Source organism: Lepidochelys kempii, chromosome 2 (assembly GCF_965140265.1).
Source record: "Lepidochelys kempii isolate rLepKem1 chromosome 2, rLepKem1.hap2, whole genome shotgun sequence".
In the NCBI taxonomy this organism is placed as follows: Eukaryota; Metazoa; Chordata; order Testudines; family Cheloniidae; genus Lepidochelys; species Lepidochelys kempii.
In genome coordinates this window covers 3162491-3183771 of record NC_133257.1, presented here as the reverse complement: position 1 = coordinate 3183771, position 21281 = coordinate 3162491, and the positions used below count along the sequence as shown (strand labels likewise).

The 21281-nt window shown below is 61.6% G+C and overlaps 1 protein-coding gene across 1 annotated transcript; it reads left to right on the top strand.

Moving 5' to 3' along the window:
* Positions 1-14622: 14622 nt before the first annotated feature.
* Positions 14623-21044, top strand: LOC140907959 (forkhead box protein H1-like). The gene is made up of 3 exons (XM_073335046.1): positions 14623-14907; positions 19429-19533; positions 19947-21044. The coding sequence occupies exons 1-3, from the start codon at positions 14623-14625 to the stop codon at positions 21042-21044; spliced, it is 1488 nt and encodes a 495-aa protein (XP_073191147.1).
* Positions 21045-21281: the final 237 nt, after the last annotated feature.

Genomic DNA, 21281 nt, shown 5'->3' with positions numbered 1-21281 from the left:
TCGCCATAGCAACCATCCACACTTCCGCTCTGGGCGGAGCTCCCGCCGGAACTGGGCGGCTCAGGGCAGACGCCGGCGGCGCCATGTCGAGTGTGGGCGAGAAGCCGGGGGGCGGGGCCAAGGGAGCGCGGCCCCGCCCCCGCCGGTAGGGGGTGGGGCCAGGAGGGACAAAGGGCGGGGCTGGGGGCGACTTAGTGAAAAGCCTCGGGGCCTGGCTGGGGGCCCCATCTCTTCCCCCCGCCCCGGCCTCGGGGCCTCCACAGTGTCCCCATCTCCCCCCACCTCGGAGCCTGGCCGGGGGCCCCCATCTCCCCCCCCGCCTTGGAGCTTGGCCGGGGGCCCCATCCCCCCCAAGCCCCATCTTGGGGCCTCCACAGTGTCCCCATCTCCCCCGCCTCGGAACCTGGCCGGGGCCCTATCTCCCCCCCTCCGGGCCTGGCCGGGGCCCCCATTTCCCTCCCGCCTTGGGGCCTGGCCGGGGGCCCCATCTCCCCCCACCCACCTAGGGGCCTCCACAGTGTCCCCATCTCCCCCCGCCTCGGAGCCTGGCCGGGGGGCCCATCTCCCCCTGCCTGCCTCGGAGCCTCCTCTGTATCCCCATCTCCCCCTGCCTTGGAGCCTGGTCAGGGGCCCCATCTCCCCCCGCCTCTGGGCCTGGACAGTGTCCCCATCTTCCCCCGCCTCTGGGCCTGGACAGTGTCCCCATCTTCCCCCGCCTCTGGGCCTGGACAGTGTCCCCATCTCCTCCCGCCTCGGGCCCTGGCTGGGGTCCCCGTCTCCCCTCATCTCGAGGCCTGGACAGTGCCCCCATCTCCCCCTGTCTCAAGGCCTAGCTGGGGGCCCTATCCCTTCCACATTGGGGCCTGGGCAGGGGCCCCGTCTCCTTCACATCACGTCTCCAGCTGGGTTTCCTGATCCACCCAGCTCAGAGTCCTGACCCACCTGCATCAAGGGTCCCAGGCCGCCCTGCCTTCATAAAGGGCCAGCGGGGTTTTCCAGGCCATCTGGGCCAGGGCCCCTATAGCCCTCAGCTCAGGCTCCGGCTGCCATTCGAATGCCGCCTGCCTATGTAGAGTTGGTGCCATTGACGGATGTCACTACCCCCCATATTTACACTTATACCCAGGGCCCAATCCTGCTCCAAGTGACTCCAATGGGAGCCCTTCGAATGGAGAACACGGCTCACACCACAGCAGGAGGCCTGAGTGATCTCACCAACCTGGACATTCCCCTCATATAAGTGGGACTGGACCAGTCTCAGAAAAAATACTCTAGCCAGCATCTGCTTTTTAATGGGATCCACTGGATCCTAGCACGAGGCACCAGCTGAACCCGTTCCCGGCACATTCTCTCCTTTCCCTGACCCCAGGCTCTCATGGAGTTAGACCAAGAGCTTTGCTCCTTTCAGTGCAATGTTTTCTTCCCACATTTCCACAGCCTTCGTTTCAGTCTTCAGTCTGCCTGGAGGGTTGATTTTTCTCCCTTGCAAGAGTATCTCTAGCTTTTACTTTGTGTTGCATTGATGGCTCTAGGTTAATTGTTGCTACTTCGGTAAAAGAAAAAGAAATAGAAAAATCCTATTCACAAACCATGGTACATTTCCACCCCTTTGATACCTGGATAAATTCATGTAAAATGTCATTGACTTTTTTACTCTTCCCTTTCCCAGAAATGCTCCTCTCCAGAGCCCTAGTGGTGGGTGCTGGCCACATATCTTTTGCTTCAGCCAATGGCCCTTGCCTAGCCAGTTTCCCCCTGGCTTGCATGCCCTAGCAAAGAGATTCCCGCCGGTGGGGGGTGCCCAAGGGCAGGGCATGACTGTTGCTCATGCTGGATCCTGACCTATATTCTCCTACTTTCCCCCCACAGTTGGGGCTACATAATGCTGCTCCCTGCAGTGTTCATGACCTCACACAGGGAGTACGAGAGAAACCGCCACTGCAGGGGGGTAGGGAAACCAGTCCCTGGGTGAGGGATGGAAGGAAGAAGAAAGCCCAGACAGCTGGGGAGGGCTCAGACTAGCAGGCAAGGGGGAAGGGGGGCCCAAAGTGGAGGTAGTGGGGCAGGACGGCCAGCCAGAGACATGCTGTGATCACTGGTAGAAACACAGCCGAGAAGAACAACTAGGAGCCGCGCTGGAGCTGGGGAGGAGGAGAGAGCTGGATAGGGAACGGGGAAGAGGCAGGAGGGGGAGCAAACCCAGAAGCAGACAGAGGAAAGGAGACAAGAAGGGAAAGGGCAGAAAGGAAAAGCCGGGAGAGTCAGAGGATGGGGCAGCAGCTTAGCCAAGGCAGGTCAGGAAGGGCGAGGACAGCTGGTGCTGATGCATTGGACAGGTGCGACCATGGCTGTTGTGAGAGCTCCAGGGGAAGGTTCAGTCCAAACCAAAAGAGCTGCTGCCATTGACGTCCCCCCTTTACTTTCCTGCGAGTATTTCTAGGAACACGGCTTTGTAAAACCCATTAGCAAACACACTCCATAGAGCCCCTAGGACCCCCCAGCGTCTTTCAGCACAACTCCCTATGCAGTAAATGTGCCAGAGAGCAGCAGTTCTCGGTTTTGGATATTAGGTGGATGGAAGAATAACATCAATAGTTCTCTGCACTGTCTGACTCCAGCCATGGAGGGGCTTCAGATCTGAAACACACAAGTGAATAGCCAGGAGGTGTAGCAACTGTTAGTTCTCCTTAGGGTCCCATGAACTTAGTTGGGACTTGGGGAATAGCCATGTCTCCTGGATGTGTCCCCCCGAGGCAGTTTCCAGTTCTAGCTCCGAAAAGGCAGCCGCGGATAGAGCGAAAACCCAGCTTCTCCTGGAGTCTCTGCATCACAGATCCTGCCTTTTCCAAGCAAGGCTTACGTCGGCTTATTTTCATCCTGACTAGTCACAGACGCTCAGCTTGGAGAGCACCTCTGCGGGTAGTGAGGGCTGGCTCCAACACCCAGTGCAATCCAGGGGAGTCTGCATTGTCTGCAAATGGAGCCTGGGAGCAGGTTCTCTCTCCTGCACAGCGGTTCCATCAGCAGCTTGCCACAGTGTCCGTCCCCCCACTCCAGCCTTGAGTAACTCCACGCCCAAGGAGGGCTCTCCACACCCTCCCTGCCTGCTCTCTCCCCTGCCCTAAAGATCCTCACAGTGACATTTTGTCCTGCTTCAGTTTCAGACTTGTTCTCGATGGAGAATTACCCCCCTGAAACACGTGCACGCACTCTCCTCTGTGTTACACCTGGCCAGGTAGGGCTGTTTCCACGTTGCTTCTCCCTGCTCTTTATGCACAGACTGTTTGCCAGCACCCAGTAACGCTCCCCAGCAGCTCGGGACACAGAGCACATCCTGGCTGCAAACCTAGGGAGAGCTAGAATGGAGTTGGAACGTGGCCTCACCTCTCCTTATTTATTAACACTGACAGCAATTCACGTGTTCAAAGTGTTGTACCAATGGGAATTCCACACTGAACCGCCAACGCCAGCCGCACACTGGGGCACTAGGATCAGTGCAAATTCATTGGGGAGAGCGCCTCCTACTGAGCACCCCAAGCGCTGTGCTGGGGCATTGGGGTCAGCACTGACTGCAAGGCGAGGGAGCCTCCCGCCCTAAAATCATCCACACCCTCCCCTGCAGTCCAGCACCGGGCTCAGCACCATCTCAGGAGAATAGCCATTAAGTCCTTCAGCCCCCTTGGTTTTTCTGGTGGTCTCCCATCCAGACGCTGATCCGGCCTGACTCTGCTAAGCCTTCCTGAGCCAAATTCCCCGAGGTACTGACGGCTCACAGCACCCATCACCTTTAGGCAGGGCAGCTGGCACTCACCACCCAGAATGCTTTGCAGGCGGATTCTCGGAAGGACGGGGGAACCACCAGAGCATGGGGGCATTCTGCTGACATCACAGTGGGGAGACTCCATAGCCCGCGGAGCTGGCGGCCCCCGGAGACATCCCGTAGCGCAGGATCTCCGGGCCAGCAGGCCTCCACCTTTCAGCACGCACTGTCAGAGAGATCTGGCCCAGCCCCCAGACATGGCCCAGGCTGGGCCAGCATGGGGCGCATCCCCTCATGCCTGCAGGAGAGGAGGGCACCACGGAAGAATAGACAGGTCTGGGCTCCTTCCTTCCTGTGAAGATGAAGCCGATGATTGGGAGACCGACCCGGACTATATAAATGACGCCACCAAGAGAGGCTTTTGGTCAGGGGATGGCCACGGAGCCTGCTCTGAGATCTCCATTGCCTCCATCATCTCTGGTAAGGACCGGGGAGAATGCTGGGAAAAGACCCTTGACAATAACCGCAGGGGTTCTGCCTGCCCATGGGGATGTGTGGATGGGCTGAGAGCACTGAACACGTGGGCCCACTTCTCCGAGGCACGTTCCTTCCTGCTGCCCTTTCAGCCTCAGCCTTGCTGCTGCTTCAGCTGGGAAACAGCCTGGGGCAGGATGTGGGGCCGAGTGAGGTAGGGAAACTGACCACCAGCCAAACAGATGTGGGTGCTGCTGTGTGCCCCAAGAAGACCCATTGCCACTGTTCCCTCTAAGCTGGGCGCGTGTGCACACAGATCCTAAACCCTGCGCACACGGCAAAACACCGTGCGCACAACAATTTACACAGAAGAAATTTTTTGCGCACACGGACTGTCAAAAATTAGAGGGAACACTGCCCATTACCCCGCTCTACTCACTTTCAGCTCCAGGGCTCACCGATCTGGGTTCCAGTAACAATCTGGGAACGGTCCCTGCTGCAGTGTTTGAGTCTGTGACCCAACCCAATGGGAACCTTTGGTCCCATTTCTACTACAAATTCAACCATGTCCGTCAAAGTGTAATGCCCGAGGGGGGGGAGAGAGATGCATGATGCACACACAGAGTGTAATGTCCTGGGGGCGGGGAAGAGAGAAAGGTCACGTTGTATACACACACACACAGACACAGAGTCATGTGTGGGAAGGGGGAGAAAGCACACACGTACTCGATGATGGCAGGACCAGGAAACAGAACCCAATTACACCAGTCGCAAATGCAAGTCCTGCTGGACAGCCCCCTGTGGGAGCAGACTGTCTGTTGTATGCCCCATCACTTGACGTGCTCTGGGTTGCGGGAGTTCAGACCAATGGTAGGAGCAGGAGGCTGGGAATTAGGAGCCCTGCCCAGCTCAAACCCTGAGCAAGCTGTGTGTCACAGCCCCAGGCAGGCCTCAGTTTCCCCTCCCAGGGAAGGCACTAGAAGAGGGCGGAGGGCAATTACCCTGCCTTGCTTGTTTTGGATTTTACTCTCCTTTCTGGGATTGTTTCAGATCTGTCGAACTCCATCCGTGGCTGTGAGCTGAACCAGCCTGGCACGGCGAAGCCAGGCACACCCCGTGTCCTATCCTACGAGACCAGGGAGCACGGGCGCCCACCCACTGCTGAGGACAGCCACCTCCGGAGCTCTCGAGAGACAATCCAACGGAGCCCGCGGCCAGGCACCGGGACTCGCCTGCTGCGGCCGTACCCCAGCGTCTACCTGCACTCCTCCGCGGGCACGGGCATCGAGAGGGCCTCCGTGTTTGAGTGCAACGCTGCTGAGAAGCTCGACACCTTCTTCTACGAGAAGCTCAAAGCTTGTGAAGAGGCCCCCGCACCGCCCTGCCCTGCCCGGGGTGACTCCAGTACCTACGCGAACGAGGAGCTCCTGGGTGATGAGCCAGGGACGGAGGCTGCCAGCAGGAGGAGGGCCCACAGCAGCACAGACAGAGAGGGGCAGCTGGCGCATCAGAGAGACGGAGCCCAGCAGGGTGGTTTGGCCCCCCAGGACCAGGGTGGGAGGCCCAGACGCAGTCACACCAGACAGAGGAACAGGAGGAGGGACAGCGGAGGCCTCCAGCGGCTGCCCAGTTCTGGAGATGCCCCCGACCCCGCAGCCTTCGATCAGAGCCTGGGGCCGTTCCAGCCAGGGGACAGGACAGCAGCAGGGCCGGGGTGGGAAGAGCCTGCCCATGGGAGGGGGTGCAGCAGACCTTGCCTGGAGGCAGGCGGGCCACCCCGGATACTGCCGCACTGCGTGATTGCTCATCTCCAGAGCTGTACGGCCTGCCAGCGGTTTAACCAGAGCCTGCAGGCCTGGCCTGGGGAGGAGGCCACCTACGAGAACAGCTGGGCCCCACGGGAAGAGGAGAGCGCCCCCAGCAGGAGGGCGAGGTCAGCAGCACCCTCGCAGAGGCAGCTCCGGCAGAGGCTCTCCGAGGTCCAGAAATGGCTGGAGCAATCCATGGCTGAGGAGCCTTCGCTTTGTCCGGGGCCAGAGACCCACAGGGCCCCAAGCCCGGTTGTCCCAGGCTGGTTCTATGCCTGTGAGAGCTACAGGAACTTGGATCAGAAAGAGGGTGGGACCTGGAGGAGGCTGGAGCGGGACGGGGACCCGGGGAGCCGCAAACAGCCTGCAGAGTGGGGCAGCAGGAGAGGGAAATGGGAAGCAGGAAACCCCCCGCGCTGCCAGGTGAGGAGGGGCCTGGAGGCTGAACAGCAAGGGAAGGGGGAGAGAGAGGCCCCTGTGCGGTGCAATAGTCCTGCTGTCAGTAGCCAGCGTGGTGGCATTGTGAGCCCAGGTCACGAGGTCAGGGCTCCCCGTCAGGCTGGTGCTAGCCCCTGGCTGAGCTGCAGGGAGGAGATCCACCAGCCTGGCAGAACGGAGGGGCTACGTGTGGGGAGCAGCCTCGAGCCGCATTGCCTAGGCCATTGAAAACCAGCCCAGACAAAGGCCTGGAGACTCCGGAGGGACCAGCCCAGCCCCAGAGGCAGGGACTAGCCGCTTCCATCAGCCTTGCCCACCTTCCCCCTCAAAGCGAATCCCCCTGGCCGTGGCCCAGGGCTTTGGCAAGCCAGGCACAGCGCCCCCCCACAGGAGAGCAGGGGATTTTCAGGGATTACGGGGAGGGGGATGGGAACTGGGACCAAACACCACTGGCCGGCTGCGTCCAGCCTGTCTGGCAGTAGACAGACGCTCAGCCAGAGGTGGAACAGGAGCCAGGCTAGCAGGCCGGGCTCGCTGGCAAGGAACAAGGGTGCACGGTCTATCAGGGAAATGTGACAAGGGCACGCAGAGAAGGCAGCCCCTGGCATCCCTTTTATTACACAGCAGAGGGCCCTTGCTCCCCCGTCACTGGGAAGCCACCCTTGACTGCAAGGGGTGAAAATGGAGCAAGTTGCGCAGGATTGGACCCTGTCTAACCCCCCCGCCCCCACAGGGCTCAGCTCAGGGCTTGGTCAGAACGGACGGCTTGGGGGTGGGGAGCTTGCGCTGGGAGAGGGAGCAGGCCACAGCGTTTGCCTCCATGCAAGTGTGCCCAGCCGCTCTCCGGGGGCTGCCAGCAGTGCCCTGCAGGCCACCGTTTGGGAGCCGCTGTCCCAGATGACCTGCTAGGTCTCTCCACCCCACTCCGATTTCCAGGGTTGGGGAAAGGATTAGTCACTCCTGTGGCTAAGCTGCAGCTTCCCCAGTGGGCACAACAAGAGATCTCAGGCCTCAGGGCGGATCACCAGCTGGCGTCAGGAAACCATTTCCCTCCATGGCAGCGTTGCAGTTAGATGTACCTGGCAAATGTCCAACTTGCACAGAGCATCTGGCATGGGAGACAGGGTCCCAGGATTGATGGGCTATTGGGCTGTCCTGCTATGGCAGGGGGTAGGATGGACCATGGTCTGTCCTGGTCCGGGGTGGGGTGGTACCCAGATGAGATGGACCATGGTCTGTCCTGGTCTGGGGAAGGGGGGCCCAGGCCATCGTCTGTCCTGGTCTGGGGAGCGTGGGCAGATGAGATGGACCCTGGTCTGTCCTGGTCCGAGGGGGGACGACACCCAGATGAGATGGACCATGGTCTGTCCTGGTCTGGGGAGGTGGGGTGTACCTAGATGAGGTGGACCATGGTTGTCCCAGTCCCTCCCCCAGCACCTGATGCCCTGGGGGTCGGAGCCCCGCAATGCCCGCTCACTGCACTGCGTGACCCCCTCTCTCTGCCGTAGCCTGTGGCGAGGGGCCTTGGCCATGAGGAGCTGAACGCAGCGACCGTCCCGCAGGGCACGTGCTCCTGGCTCTTCTGTGAGCACCAGAGACGCGGCCCAGGCTCCGAACCAGGCCGGCGGAGGGGAGGCCACGCCAACGAGTCTCGGCCCGGCACCTGTTCTGCCACCGAGGCTGCAGCTGCCAAGCTGCAGGCCGAGAGCCGTGTCCAGAGGATAGTGGAGGCCTTTGAGAGACGATCCCGCAGGGAGGCCAAGGCAGCAGCACAGGAGAAGCTGTTCCAGGCCGCCCGGCAGAGGGAGCTGGACAGAAGAACTAGGGCAGTGGCGTCAAAGGAGCACCGAGGGGCCCGGCTCGCTCGGCAGCCTCGGAGCGGTTCCAGGCCACCCCGATCCCATTCCAGGGAGCACTGGCGAGAGGCACCCCGGCCTGAGGCCGTGACTGAGGGGAGGCCCCAGGGCTCCCGGCGGAAGGGAGACACCATGAAGAAGAAGAGGCCAAGCTTTGTGGAGAAACGCAACAGCCATCACTAGTCCCTTGTGATCTGCCTGCAGCTCAGCTGGCAGCCCCAGGACCCACTCAGGAGAAGGGTCGGGCAGCACCTACATGCTGGGAGCCTGGTGTGCCACAGGCACGGACGGGCAAAGGCGGGCTGAGCTGGGCTACAGGGCACCAGATAAAGAGCAGGGCCCATGACAACCCAGGTACCCTCTGCCTGAGCAATCAGGGAAGGAGAAGGGGGGAACCGTGGAACAAGGGGGGCACCAGCCTGGGGGGCCAGGCAGGAGCTCAGAGCTCCTGGGGCCTGCAGAGACCCATGGCCGGGGCCGGCAGCCTGGGACGGGTCCCCCAGAGAGGGCGGGGGCTGCGGAGAACACCAGTGTCCGAGTGATGTGTCCATCAGCGGGGGAGGAGCCGGGCAGGGGGGATCGGGGCCACAGGCTGCCTGAGGAATGCCAGGGGGGCCCTGGTGGCTCCGTGCCACGTGATGCTTTCCGAGATGGTGCAGGAGCCCCCCCGGGGTGGCAGCACCCCTTGGTCCAGCCCAGCTCTCCCCACTGGGGTGAAAGGGCTGTTTCCCGGGGGCGAGGAGAGCCTGGGGCTGGCCTGAGGGCGCTGATGGCTCACTCTGCACCAAGGCCAGAGGAAAACAGGGACCAATACATCATTGCACCACTAGAGGTCGCTGTGTGTCTCCTTAGCGAGGCTGGCGCCTGGGAGGGGAGCCAGGAGCACCCTGAAAGGAGCAATGCCCTGGGGTCTGTCACGCACCCCCACCCCCAGAGCACAGGGGCAGGCCGCAGCAAGGGCCCTGCAGCCACGGAAACAACAGGCACAGTCCCCCAACACCTGGCCACACCTGTGCACAGACGGCACGCACAGCTCAGCCACCCTACAGCAAGGAGCCGGGCACAACCGGCAGACAGACAGACACACAGCTCAGCCACCCTACAGCAAGGAGCCGGGCACAATCGGCAGACAGACAGACACACAGCTCAGCCACCCTACAGCAAGGAGCTGGGTACAACCGGCAGACAGACACACACACACAGTATTGCTCACGCCTAGTGGTCAAAAATCACATAATCTCCCCCCACCCTCCCAAATGACAAGCTTGGCTTAGAGACCCTGTGATTTTCATACTAATCGAGGCTGAGTCTTCACTTGCCTCCTGGTCACTGGGCCTTTGGGGTCACAGTTTCCAGCTTTCCCCCCAAACCGGGGAACTCTGGGCCTTTGTGAAGCGAAGCTGTGCATCTCGCCCGCTCACCTGACTCCAGTAGCTGGGGCTTTAAGAAAACACCAGATGTAAGAATTGGCAAGAAACTCTCCCACGGAGCCTTCCCCACAAGACAGCCACACACACCCCCACGACACAGCCACACCCCACCACACACACAAACACCCCCCCACACCAGAGACGAGCCCTGGCCCCGGCCCCAGCTTTGCACTCCACCTGCTTCTCTGTAGACCCAGATACTGCCCCCACCTCCACCTCCCCCATTGCTCCTTGCTGCTGTTTTTATTTCCCCCTTTTTTAAAACCTCCCTCACTTCTCCCCATCCTGCTTGGGTGGGGCCCAGGCTCGGAGCAGCAGTGGGGGCTGCGGGTCAGGATTGTGAAGAATCGGCAGAACTTGGAGGGTGGGGGGAGCCCAAGGCTGGGACAGCAGCAGGAGCTGCAGGTCGGGATTGAGGGGCAGGGCATTGTCAGAGCTGGGGGTGGGGAGCCCAGGGCATGGAGCCAGGGTCCCTGCCTTCACATCCGCAGACGGAAATCCACATCCCTCCTCCCCAGGGCGATGGGGACTGTCAGGCCTGGTGCTGGCCAAGTCAAGCGGCCACATCAACAAGCCTTTCCCAGCTCCTGCCCCATCCCCCCTGATCTCGCACAACAATGGGGCTGGGGAGGCCCCGCTGAGCTCAATCACCAGCCCAACAAAGGGAGCTCCTGCCTGGCCTGGCGGCAGGGAGATGGCCGCAGACACCTCTGGGGGGGAGCAGCCCTGGCGGGGAGGTGACAAATGCACCAATGCCAGCTCTGGGGTCAAAAGGACAAGGGGGGGAGCAGCCAGAAATGGGGAGCACAGGCCTGCACCCTGCGTGCCATGGGGGGGATGGGAACCAGCAGGCTTGGCTGGGGAGAGCCGGGGGCGGGGGCGGAATTAATGACAGCGGATTTAGGCTGGAGGCGAGATCTCCTGGGCACTGGCATGGGCACTCGCTGCCCCAGGGCTGGGCTAGGCGCCTGGCGGACGGCTTGGAGAGTGCACTAGGGAGGACGTGGCTCATAGCGGTGCTGGGGGCACGACGGAGGCGGCAGGCAGGGCACACGGAGCAGACGGGGACAGAGAGCCTGTGCGGGGTCAGAGCCGCCGGCCAGCCAGCGAGTCCCTACGACCCACCGGGCCCAGGGGAACCGGTGCACGTCCCGGCCACAGCCCAGCGGGTGCAAACCAGCCGCCTTGGAGCTGCACCTGTCCCATCTGCTGAGGTTCCAGCCCTAGCAGCACAGGTCTGGGGGGGCTCAGGGTCGCAATGGGAAAAGCGGGTGTGTTTCCTCGCCCGGCCCTGCCCTGGCCAGCTCAGCCACTGCCATCTCCCCAACCCTCTGCTCCTGGGCTGGCCCCGGGCTCCCACACCATGAGCTCCGCCCAGGGCGGGGGCGGGGGCACACAACAACATGGCCAGCCCCTGGACAGTACCAGTCATACTGTCAGCCCCAGGGAGTCAGCTCCCACCCCAGCCAAATTCCTTAGCAGTGGGAAAGCCAGGGGGTGGGGTAGGGGATTTGGGCATGTCTCTTGACAGATATTGGGAACATGACACATGCCAGCCCATAAGGCTCCAGAGTCCCGATTTACCAGTGCTGATCTCCATCCTCCACTGGGCGGGGCACCCAAAGCACCGTATGCTCCAGGCTGGATTCATCCCAAACCCATCACTAGCCCGCCGGCTGGGGACAGATCATTCCAGGCAGGCTGCAGAGGGGAAAGGGACACCCAGGCCAGCCAGCGAGTCCATGCAGAGCCCTGAATAGAACCCAGGCGTCCTGACTCCCCAGCCTCGGTTTTAACCGTGAGAGCAGCATGTGCCTGCAAGGCCGCCAGGCGAGGGGGGTCAGTCGGTGTCACTGGCACAGTCAGGAGGTGCTCGGTGGTTACGAGCGATGGCCGTGTGCCAGTGGAGAGCTCTGCACTGCTGGTCCGCGGGGTTCCAGACTCCCTGAAACAGACAGCGCCACAACCGGGTGCGGCCCACAGCAGGACACAGCAGGTGTGAAACCCACGGACTGCAAGGGACAGCGCCCCCTACTGAGCCCCTGCCCCCCTCCCTGCACCACAGCGCCCCCTACCGACCCCCGCCCGGCTCCCTGCACCACAGCGCCCCCTACCGACCCCCACCCGGCTCCCTACACCACAGCGCCCCCTACTGAGCCCCTGCCCCCTTCCCTGCACCACAGCGCCCCCTACCGACCCCCGCCCGGCTCCCTGCACCTCAGCACCCCCTACCAACCCGCGCCCGGCTCCCTACACCACAGCGCCCCCTACTGAGCCCCACCCATCTCCCTACACCACAGCGCCCCTTACCGACCCCCGCCCGGCTCCCTGCACCACAGCGCCCCCTACCGACCCCCACCCGGCTCCCTACACCACAGCGCCCCCTACTGAGCCCCTGCCCCCTGCACCTCAGCGCCCCCTACCAACCCGCGCCCGGCTCCCTACACCACAGCGCCCCCTACTGAGCCCCACCCATCTCCCTACACCACAGCGCCCCTTACCGACCCCCGCCCGGCTCCCTGCACCACAGCGCCTCCTACTGAGCCCCGCCCAGCTCCCTACACCACAGCACCCCCTACTGAGCCCCTGCCCCCTGCACCTTAGCGCCCCCTACTGACCCTCGCCCATCTCCCTACACCACAGCTCACCTACTGACCCCCGCCCCGCTCCCCGCACTGCAGCGCCCCCTACCGACCCCCGCCCAGCTCCCTGCACCACAGCGCCCCCTACTGAGCCCCTGCCCCCTGCACCACAGCGCCCCCTACTGAGCCCCGCCCGGCTCCCTACACCACAGCTCCCCTACTGAGCTCCGCTCCCCGCATCACAGCACCCCCTACTGAGCCCCCACCCCACTGCCTGCACCACAGACCCCCCTAGCACCACACCAGGGCATTGGGCTCAGCACCGACTGCCAGGGGAGAGCACCCCCTCCTGAGCCCCTGCCCCACTCCCAGCACCCCCTCCTGAGCCCAACCCCTGCTCCCTGGAGTGCAGCGGCCCCAGCGCCACCCTGGGGCATTGGGGCCAGCACTGACTGCAGCCACGCTAGGGAAGTCCCTGCTGAGTGATGACACGGGACAGCACCGTCTCCCCACAGGGAAACCTAGACAAGGCAGTTTGCGATTGCCACAGGAGTTACAGGGGCAGCCTCGGGTTTGCCCTGACCAGCTAAGCTGCAGGAATGCTTGAAACTGCCTCTTCCCCTGTACAGGAGCTGAGAAGGGAGAGGCCAGCTCCAAACTAATAGGCCTTTAAGAGGGAGGCCTCCAAACCAACCCTGGCCCCCAGAACTCCTGGGTTCCTTTATGTCCTAGGAGGCATGTTCCCTTAGGCACCAGGTCAGGGAAGGAGTTGCTTAGCTGACCTCAGAGCAACCACCGAGCCACCAGTCAGCACAGCCAGGTCTCTGTGGGTACGTCCACACCACAGTGAAAAGCCCGTGGCACCGAGTGTCAGAGGCCAGGGCCACTGACTCAGGCCTGTGGGGATGGGGCTGCAAATTGCAGTGTAAACGTAACCCGAGAGCCCAGTCAGGCTAGAGACCTGCAACCCATAGCAGCAGTAGGGTGGCATGTGTGAAAATTCAGGAGGGGAGGCGGGAACTGGCGCCTATCCCTGAATATCGGAAAAGTCCCTATAAAATGGGGGCAAGTGGTCATCCTTGGCAGCTGGCACAATGTGCTCCTCACATTGAGTCTAGCCTCTCCTTTTCCTGGTTATATGGCCGGGCCGGGCCCCAGGGCAGGACTCCGGGACTGTGCCCAGTCTTTGTAAACTCCAGCCAGGGGTAACCTGCTCTGTCACAGCCAAACCGGGAAAACAAGGCCCAAGAGTGGGGAGCGCCCCCTCCTGAGTCCCCAGTGCCGCTCCCTGCAGCAGGCTGGAGGTTCCTCGGAGGTCTCCCAGCCAGGCCGGAGTCGCTTGTTGGGTCGGTCCTGTGCCAGGTCTGGGGCTGTTGGCGGGCACCCCACCCCCATGGCCCACAGTCGCTCACTGTCACCCACGCGAGTCCCAGAGAGTCACAGGGCCCAGGCTTGGCAAACTCAGCTGGAAACCTGCCCTGAGCATCCACAGCTGCTGCATGGCCCGGGGCCTCACATTTCCATGTCAATCCGGGGAGTTACAGGCACCAAAATCCACTGCTGACTGCGCCCCTTGCTGGGGACCTTTGCTCGGGGCGCTGGGGGCGAAGCCCCCCCCTCTGGATTGGAGTCCCGGGCTGGGGGACTCAGCTTCCCTGAGAAGCAGGCGAGGCCCCAGCTCTCAGACCATCTGGCTAGACTGGCCCAAGCCCTCCAGGTCCAGTGTGAGGAGTGACCCTGGCCTGGACCCAGGGCAGGGGAGAACGGGCCAGATCCTGAACCCCTTGCTCAGGCCTTCCCCAGGCCAGATGCCCACGGGCTTCAGGCTCTGGGCCTGGCCAGGGGGGCCTGACAGATGTTTCAGACTCAGCTCTACCATGGGCTGCCAAAGCCCCCCTCGGGCCAGTCCCCTGCGGGCTAGTGGGGTCCAGCAGGCCGGCCCAGGAGAGGGGCTGCGAGGCCGCAGGTTCTCCCCCAGCTGGGGCTGAGCCCGGGGTCTCATCTCCATCAGCCTTTGACGTCCTCCCAGGCCCCCCCGCTTAACAGAGCCCTGCTAATTGTCGGCCGGCCGGCCGGCCCTGCCCCCTGGTGCCAGCAGTCTGGCTCCCCAGTTGGGGCAGAGATGCGGATCAGCATGAGAAAGGCTTGAATCGGAGCAGGAGAGCCGCTGCCTCCCACCTGAGCCCGCCCCCTGCCCCTCCTGGCCCGGGGCTGCCCTTCACCTTCAGCCGGGCCGGCACCCGGAGCAGCAGCGGCTGGAGCAGCGCCCGGGCCATGTCCCATCCTACGGGGGAGGCAGCCCCTGGGCAGAGCGGCGCAGAGGCGGGGGGCTGCCCGAGCCCCCCGGGGGAAGCGCCCCAGCGCTGTGCCCCGGAGAGGGGAGCTCCGGGCGCTGGGGATGGAGCGGGGCCGGGCGAGGAGCCCCAGGACTCCAGCAGGAAGGGGAAGAAGAAGAAGAAGAAGAAATACAACCGCCACCCCAAGCCGCCCTACACCTACCTGGCCATGATCGCCCTGGTGATCCAGGCCTCGCCCGGCAGGAAGCTGAAGCTGTCCCAGGTAAGAGCAGGGCAGGGGCCCAGGAATCTGGGGGCCTTGATTTCCCCTGTTGTGCGCGGTCCCACAGGCTGGGCGACCGGGGAGGGGGGGCAGAGGGACTATTGGACCATCTAGTCTGACCTCCTGTACCTCCCGGGCCATGCACATCCCCCAGGTCCCCTGCTCTGGTTCCCCGCCCCTCCAGGCGCCCCTGGGAGAGCCGGGCAGCCCAGAGCCGGAGGGAGGGAGGGGGACACTGGGCTCCAGTTGGTACAGGGCCTGACCCCCCTTGCTAGGCTTGCACGGCTCTGGGAGAGCCCCAGGACCAATGGTGGGCGAGGGGGATGCCCGGAGACCCGGGCACTGTCCCTCCCCTCCCAGGGCCTGCTCTGGGGCCGAGCTGGGCGCGTGCAGCGGCCGGGGGATCGGGGATGGGGGCAGGCGACAGACCCCCGCGGAGGGAGGGTTTGGCTCCCGCTGCTCCCAGCGGCCGGGACCCAGCGGCTGAGCCGAGCCCCATTCAGCCCCGCGCCTACTGTATATGGTGTAGATAAGCCGCGGGTCAGGGGTCGGCCAGGGAAGGAGATTAGGAACAGCAGGGGGGGGATTCCTCGGGGGTCAGGTGACCTGGGAGTTTGCACAGACACGGGGGGGATTAGCACGTTGGGATGGAGAGCTCGCCCGACCCCCAGGCCAGGGTCTAAGGGGTCACACGAGGCTTTACCGCTGCCTGGGCCAGCGCCGGGCCGAGCTGCCGGGAGCCGGCGGTTGCTTAAAGCCCAGAAGCTCAGAGCACTTTACAAACACGGAGCGCAAGGCCAGACAGTGTCACTGCACTGGGGAAACTGAGGCACGGGGCCCGTCCGAGGTCCCCCAGCCAGTGGGAACAGAACCCAGGTGCCTGGTTCCGAGTGCTCTGCTCTAGCCACTAGACGCCACTCCACTCATCCTAAGGGACCCGCTCCCCTTGGGCATTTGCCCCCAGCTTGCGTTACTGGCCCCCCACTAAGCCAGGCTAACAGCTGGCACTTACAGCCCCGGGCAACCTGGGAGGGGGCGGGGCCTGGACGAGTCAGCCAATCAGCTCCACCCAGATCAGCTCTGCATGGGGTGGGGGGTCAGGTACCAGATTGGACTCACATGCTCAGCTCTGCTCGGACCCCTTCACCGCCTGGTGCCCCAGCTGCCCTGCCCCATGGCACTGTGGGTGCTGCAAGGGTTAATAGTGGGGGCTGGGGGCTTTGAGATCCGGAGGGGCAAGTGCTGCGGGGGAGGGGGTACTGGGACAGCCTATGGGGTGGGGGTGGTCCCCAGCTCCTCTGGAATGGCAGGGCAGAGCCGGGGGAGACTCTCCCCGGAGCGTGGCGTGGGCTCTGTGGGCTGTTTTGGGGGGCTACTGCCAGTGAGTGGCCCAGCCCTGGCCCTGGGGTACTGTTCAAGTGCTGGAAGCCAGCAGGAGGCATCAGGGAGCCCCCAACAGCCTGCCGTGCTGAGTAATCCCAGCCCCCCTGCCCAGGTTCACGGATGCTGCAGGGGCTCTGTGCTGGTGCAGCTCAGGCCCTCTGCCGGGGCCAGGAGGGGAGATGGGCATTACCGGAACCAGAGCCCAGCCCTGCTCCCATGTAACCTCTGCTCCTGGTGCCGTGGGTTCACTGGGAGCAGGTGGGTGAGCTGAGCTCACACAGAGAAGGGCGGGCATGGGGGGGAGGCCATGGGGACGGGTGTGCACCCAGAGGCAGAGCAGACCTGGGGGTGCCCCAGCACCAGCCTTTTCCACCTTGTGGGAAAGGGGAGCTCCCTCTCCCTGGCCTGTTCGGTCCTTGGCCCCTGCAGAGGCCTAGTTAGTGCTGGTTGGGGGAGGAGGGCGGGGGGGGGGGGGCTGCACAGCATGTCCCCTGGCCTGCTAGGAACAGGGATGCACCCCTCCATATTTGGGTCTCACACGCCACCCAATGGCCACAGTCACGATCCAGCAAGAGCCAGACAGGACCAACACGATGGCTGTCCTCGAGGGGATTAAACCCTCCACTCTGCACCACGCCCTGTGCCCCAGCCTTGCTTCCTGACAGGCTACAGTGCCTCCTTAAAGATGCAGCCAGCTGCAATCTGCTCCAGTCCATGACCACCAGGGGCCTGACAATTCCTTCCTGGCACCTTGTGCCATCAGTCTCATCTGCGCTGGGGGGGAATGAAGCGTCACAAGCCCGCTTTGCACAGGGGTGAAAGATGACATAAGAAAACTCTGAATTGTTTAACAACACTTTGTTAGATGCTCAAAAAAGCCATAATTAAGGAAGACCCTGTTGGTTAAAACGCTGACCTGGTTCAGAGGAAAGTGAAGGCAGCTATACAAAATTAAAAAATAATGTATAACAAATGGAAGAAAGGGGAAGTTGACAGTTATGAGTATAAATCAGAGGTTAGGAACTGTAGAAAATTGATAAGGGAAGCAAAGGAACACAAGGAGAAATCTAAGGCCGGCAGAGTTAAGAACAATAAGGAGTAGTTTTCAAAGTATATTAGGAACAAAAAGAATCCTCACAATAGTATTGGTCCAGTACTAGATGTAGAACTATTAATCATGATGCAGAAAAGGCAGAAAAGTTCATTAAATATTTGTTCTGTATTTGGGGAAAAAAACTTAGATGATGGCATCTCATCATATGATGATGATAACACTACATCCATTCCACTAGTCTCTCAGGAGGATGATAAACAGCAGCTACTAACATTCGATATTTTTAAATCAGCTGGTCTGGATAACTTACATCCAAGAGTTTTAAAAGAGCTGGCTTGACCATTAATCTTGATTTTCAATAAGTCTTGGTACAGTGGGGAGGTTCCAGAAGACTGGAAGAAACCTAATGTTGTGCCACTATTTAGAAAGGGTAAACAGCATGACCCAGGTAATTATATGCCTTTCATCTGATATCAATCCCAGGCAAAATAATGAAGCAGCTAATACGGGACTTGATTAACAAAGAATTAAAGGAGGGTGATATAATTAATACCAATCAACAAATGTTTAGGGAAAGAGATCCCGTCAAACTAATTTGATATCTTTTTCTAATGAGAGTACAAGTTTGGAAGGAAAAGGTAACAGTGTTGATATGCTATTACTTAGACTTCTGGGCATTTGATTTGGTACCACAGGATATTTTGTTTAAAACACTGGGAAGATATAACATGAACACGGCACACATTACATGGATTAAATGCTGGCAAATGGATAGATCTGAGAATGTAACTGTAAATGGGGAATCGTATTAGAGAAGATGTGTTTCTAGTGGGGTCCCACAGAGATCGGTTCTTGGCCCTGGGCTATTTAACATTTTTATCAGTGACCTGGAAGAAAACATAAAATCATCATTGACAAAGTTTTCAGATGGCACAAAAATTGGGGTAGTGGTAAGTAACGAAGAGACCAGGTCTAAATTGCTTGGTAAGCTGGGCACAAGCAAACAATATGCATTTTTATACACCTAAATGTTAACGTGTACATCTAGGGACAGAGAACGTTGGCCAGGCTTACAGGATGGAGGACTCTGGGAAGCAGGGACACTGAAAAAGATGTGGGGGTGATGGTGAATAATCAGCTGAACGTGAGCTCCCAGTGCGACACTGTGGCCAAAAGGGCGAATGCGATCCTGGGACGTATACACGGGAATCTCCAGGAGGAGCAGAGAGGTTATGTCACCTCTGTATGTGGCCCTGGTGCGAGCGCTGCTGGGGTCCTGAGTCCAGTCCTGGGGCCACAGTTCAAGAAGGATGGTGGTAAACTGGAGAGGGGTCAGAGAGGAGATATGAGAATGATTCCAGGATTAGAAAACCTGCCTTGCAGGGATACATTCAGGGAGATCAATCTATTTAGCTTAACAAAGAGAAGATTAAGGGGAGACTTGATCCCAGTACCTACACGGGGGGCACACATTTAATAACGGGCTCTTCAATCTAGTAGAGGAAGGTCTAACACCATCCAGTGGCTGGAAGTTGAAGCTAGACACATTCACACTGCAAATAAGGCACACGATTTTGACAGTGAGGGTCATTAACCACTGGGACAATTTTCCCCAGGTCATGGTGGATTCTCCCTCACTGACGATTTTTAAATCCAGACGGGCTGTGTTTCTAACTGCTCTGCTCCGGGAACAACTTGGGGGCAGGGCTTTGGCCCGCGCTGCACAGGGTGTCAGCCTGGAGTCACGCTGGTCCCTTCTGGCCTTGGAATCGAGGACTCTGAGCCAGCGGAGGGCCGGCCGCAGCCCCCAGCAGTCAGGGAGTTGCATGCAAGGCCCCAGGAGGGAGGAGCCTCCCCAATTTGTGCCACCACAATCTGAGGTGCCCACCTGGCTCCCTGTTCACTGTGTGGCACAAGTGCTGTGTCCCACGCGGGTCCCAGTGAGGTGGCACCAAAGCCAGCAGCCCTGCAGTCCAGGTGGGGACAGCCTGAGGCACGCTGAACACAGCAGTCTCACAGGGCCCGGCGCTGGGGTCTGCTCCGCCCGCGGCCAGGGGCTCTCACCCCCCATCTCTCGGTTTCAGATCATCCAGGAGATCGGTGCCCTCTTCCCCTTCTTCACCGAGGGCTACCAGGGCTGGAAGGACTCCATCCGCCACAACCTATCCTCCAACCGCTGCTTCTCCAAGGTGAGCGCTGGGGTGCAGTGAGGGAGCGGGGGCTGGGGAAGAGAACGGCCTCCGGGGGGCTCTGGAGGTACAATATGTTGGGGGGGGGACTGGGTCCGAGGGTAGGGGGATGGGATGGGGAGCCTGAGGGAGTAAGGATCCAGCTTTGGGGGTAGGTGATGGACTGTCAGGCTCCAGGACAGGGTTGATGGAGCTGGAGAAGGGCCAGGGGAGAGCCCAGGGCTAAGGATGAGGTGGTGGGGGGTGCTAGGCTCTGAGGGGTGAATCGGTCAGGCCTGACACACAGGGAAGCTCTGTCCCCACTTCCTGAGCTCCTGGGGTTGGGTTCGGGGCCTCCCCAGGCTCAGGATTGCTCCATGGCTCCCCCGGAGGCCGATCCCCGCACTGAGCCTGTCTCGCTCTCTCCCTGGCAGCTGCTGAAGGATCCCGCAAAGCCCAAGGCCAAAGGGAATTTCTGGACGGTGGACGTGAGCCGGATCCCCCCGGACGCCCTGAAGCTGCAGAACACGGCCATCTCCCGGCAGGAGGCGGCCTCCTTCGCCAGCGACCTGGCCCCCTTCATCCTGCACGGCTGGCCCTACGGCTGCCAGGGGGCACAGCACCCACTGCAGTGTGCCAGGGCCTCCTCCACCCACGCCAGCTCTGACAATGAGGAGAGCGGCTACCAGCTCGGCGAGGCGGCGAGGCCAAGCAGCTCCTTCACCATCGACTCCCTCCTCAGTGACTTCCAGGAGGTGGGTCTGTCCGGGAAGCCCCGGGAGGACGGGGGCCACCCCCAGCCCGTACAGCCCCCTCCCAGCCAGTCAGCGGGAGACTCCCTTCCCATCAGCATGGACCTGTGGGGCCCAGTCCCCATCTTCCGTGTCTCCTCTGGGCCCCCGTCGCTGCCCTGGCGACCCCTGTGCAGTCTGGCTGCACCGCAGTCTTTCTCCTCCTCCTCCAGCAGCATCTCCACCCTCAGCTCCTTGTCGTCCGACGAGAGGGACCCCGGCAGCCGGCGGTCAAAGCAGGCGCGAGGCTCCCGTGCCCCGGCCAAGCGCCCCCGGCTACTGGCTGCCCGTGAGAGCAGCGGTTCCAGCTCGGACTCCGATGGCTCCGGAGGCTGCACCCCGGCTCCATCGCCCACGCTGGTCCCCCGGCCGTGCTGGGAGCAGCTCCCCACCTCCTACACCAAGTGCGTGGCCCCCAACGTTGTGGCTCCCCCAAGCGGCCCCCCGTTCTTTGCCTTCCCCACAATGCCGGGCCTGCCCTACTACAGCTACAGACCCCCCAGCTACGTCAGCCCGGTGTACTGGGACCTGAGGCCAGGCCCCTCGGTGGCCCCCAGGCAGCAGGGCCCACAACTTCCTGGCCTCTCCGTGGACCTGGACCACACGGTGCAGGGCATGCCCCCCAACAAGAGCGTGTATGACGTGTGGGTGAGCCATCCAGGAGACATTGTGCACCCAGCGCTGTACAGCCAGGGCCCCATGCCCGGCAGCGTGGCGCTGACCCGCTACGACTCCCTGTGACGGGCCCCAGTAGGGGAGGGCTGGGCAGCCCCGTGGCCTCTCAACAGCCCTGTCTCTTCGGGAGCCTGCGCCAGCTGCATGGATAAACTAGCCCTTGCAGGCCCAATGGTGCTCCTCAAAACCGGGGCCAGTAGGCAGAGCTGCATCTGGATCTGCAACGGTGCGGTCCCTGGAGACTACAAATCCCAGCATGCAATGCTCCATGCAGAGCCCACTGTCCCTGGGGGGCCACCCGTC

Bases quoted from the DNA above. Each gene is read 5' to 3' on its own strand.
- LOC140907959 (XM_073335046.1), top strand. From the start codon at position 14,623: ATGTCCCATCCTACGGGGGAGGCAGCCCCTGGGCAGAGCGGCGCAGAG. The intron at 14,908-19,428 runs GTAAGAGCAGGG...TCTCGGTTTCAG, and splicing joins GGAAGCTGAAGCTGTCCCAG to ATCATCCAGGAGATCGGTGC. The intron at 19,534-19,946 runs GTGAGCGCTGGG...TCTCCCTGGCAG, and splicing joins CCAACCGCTGCTTCTCCAAG to CTGCTGAAGGATCCCGCAAA.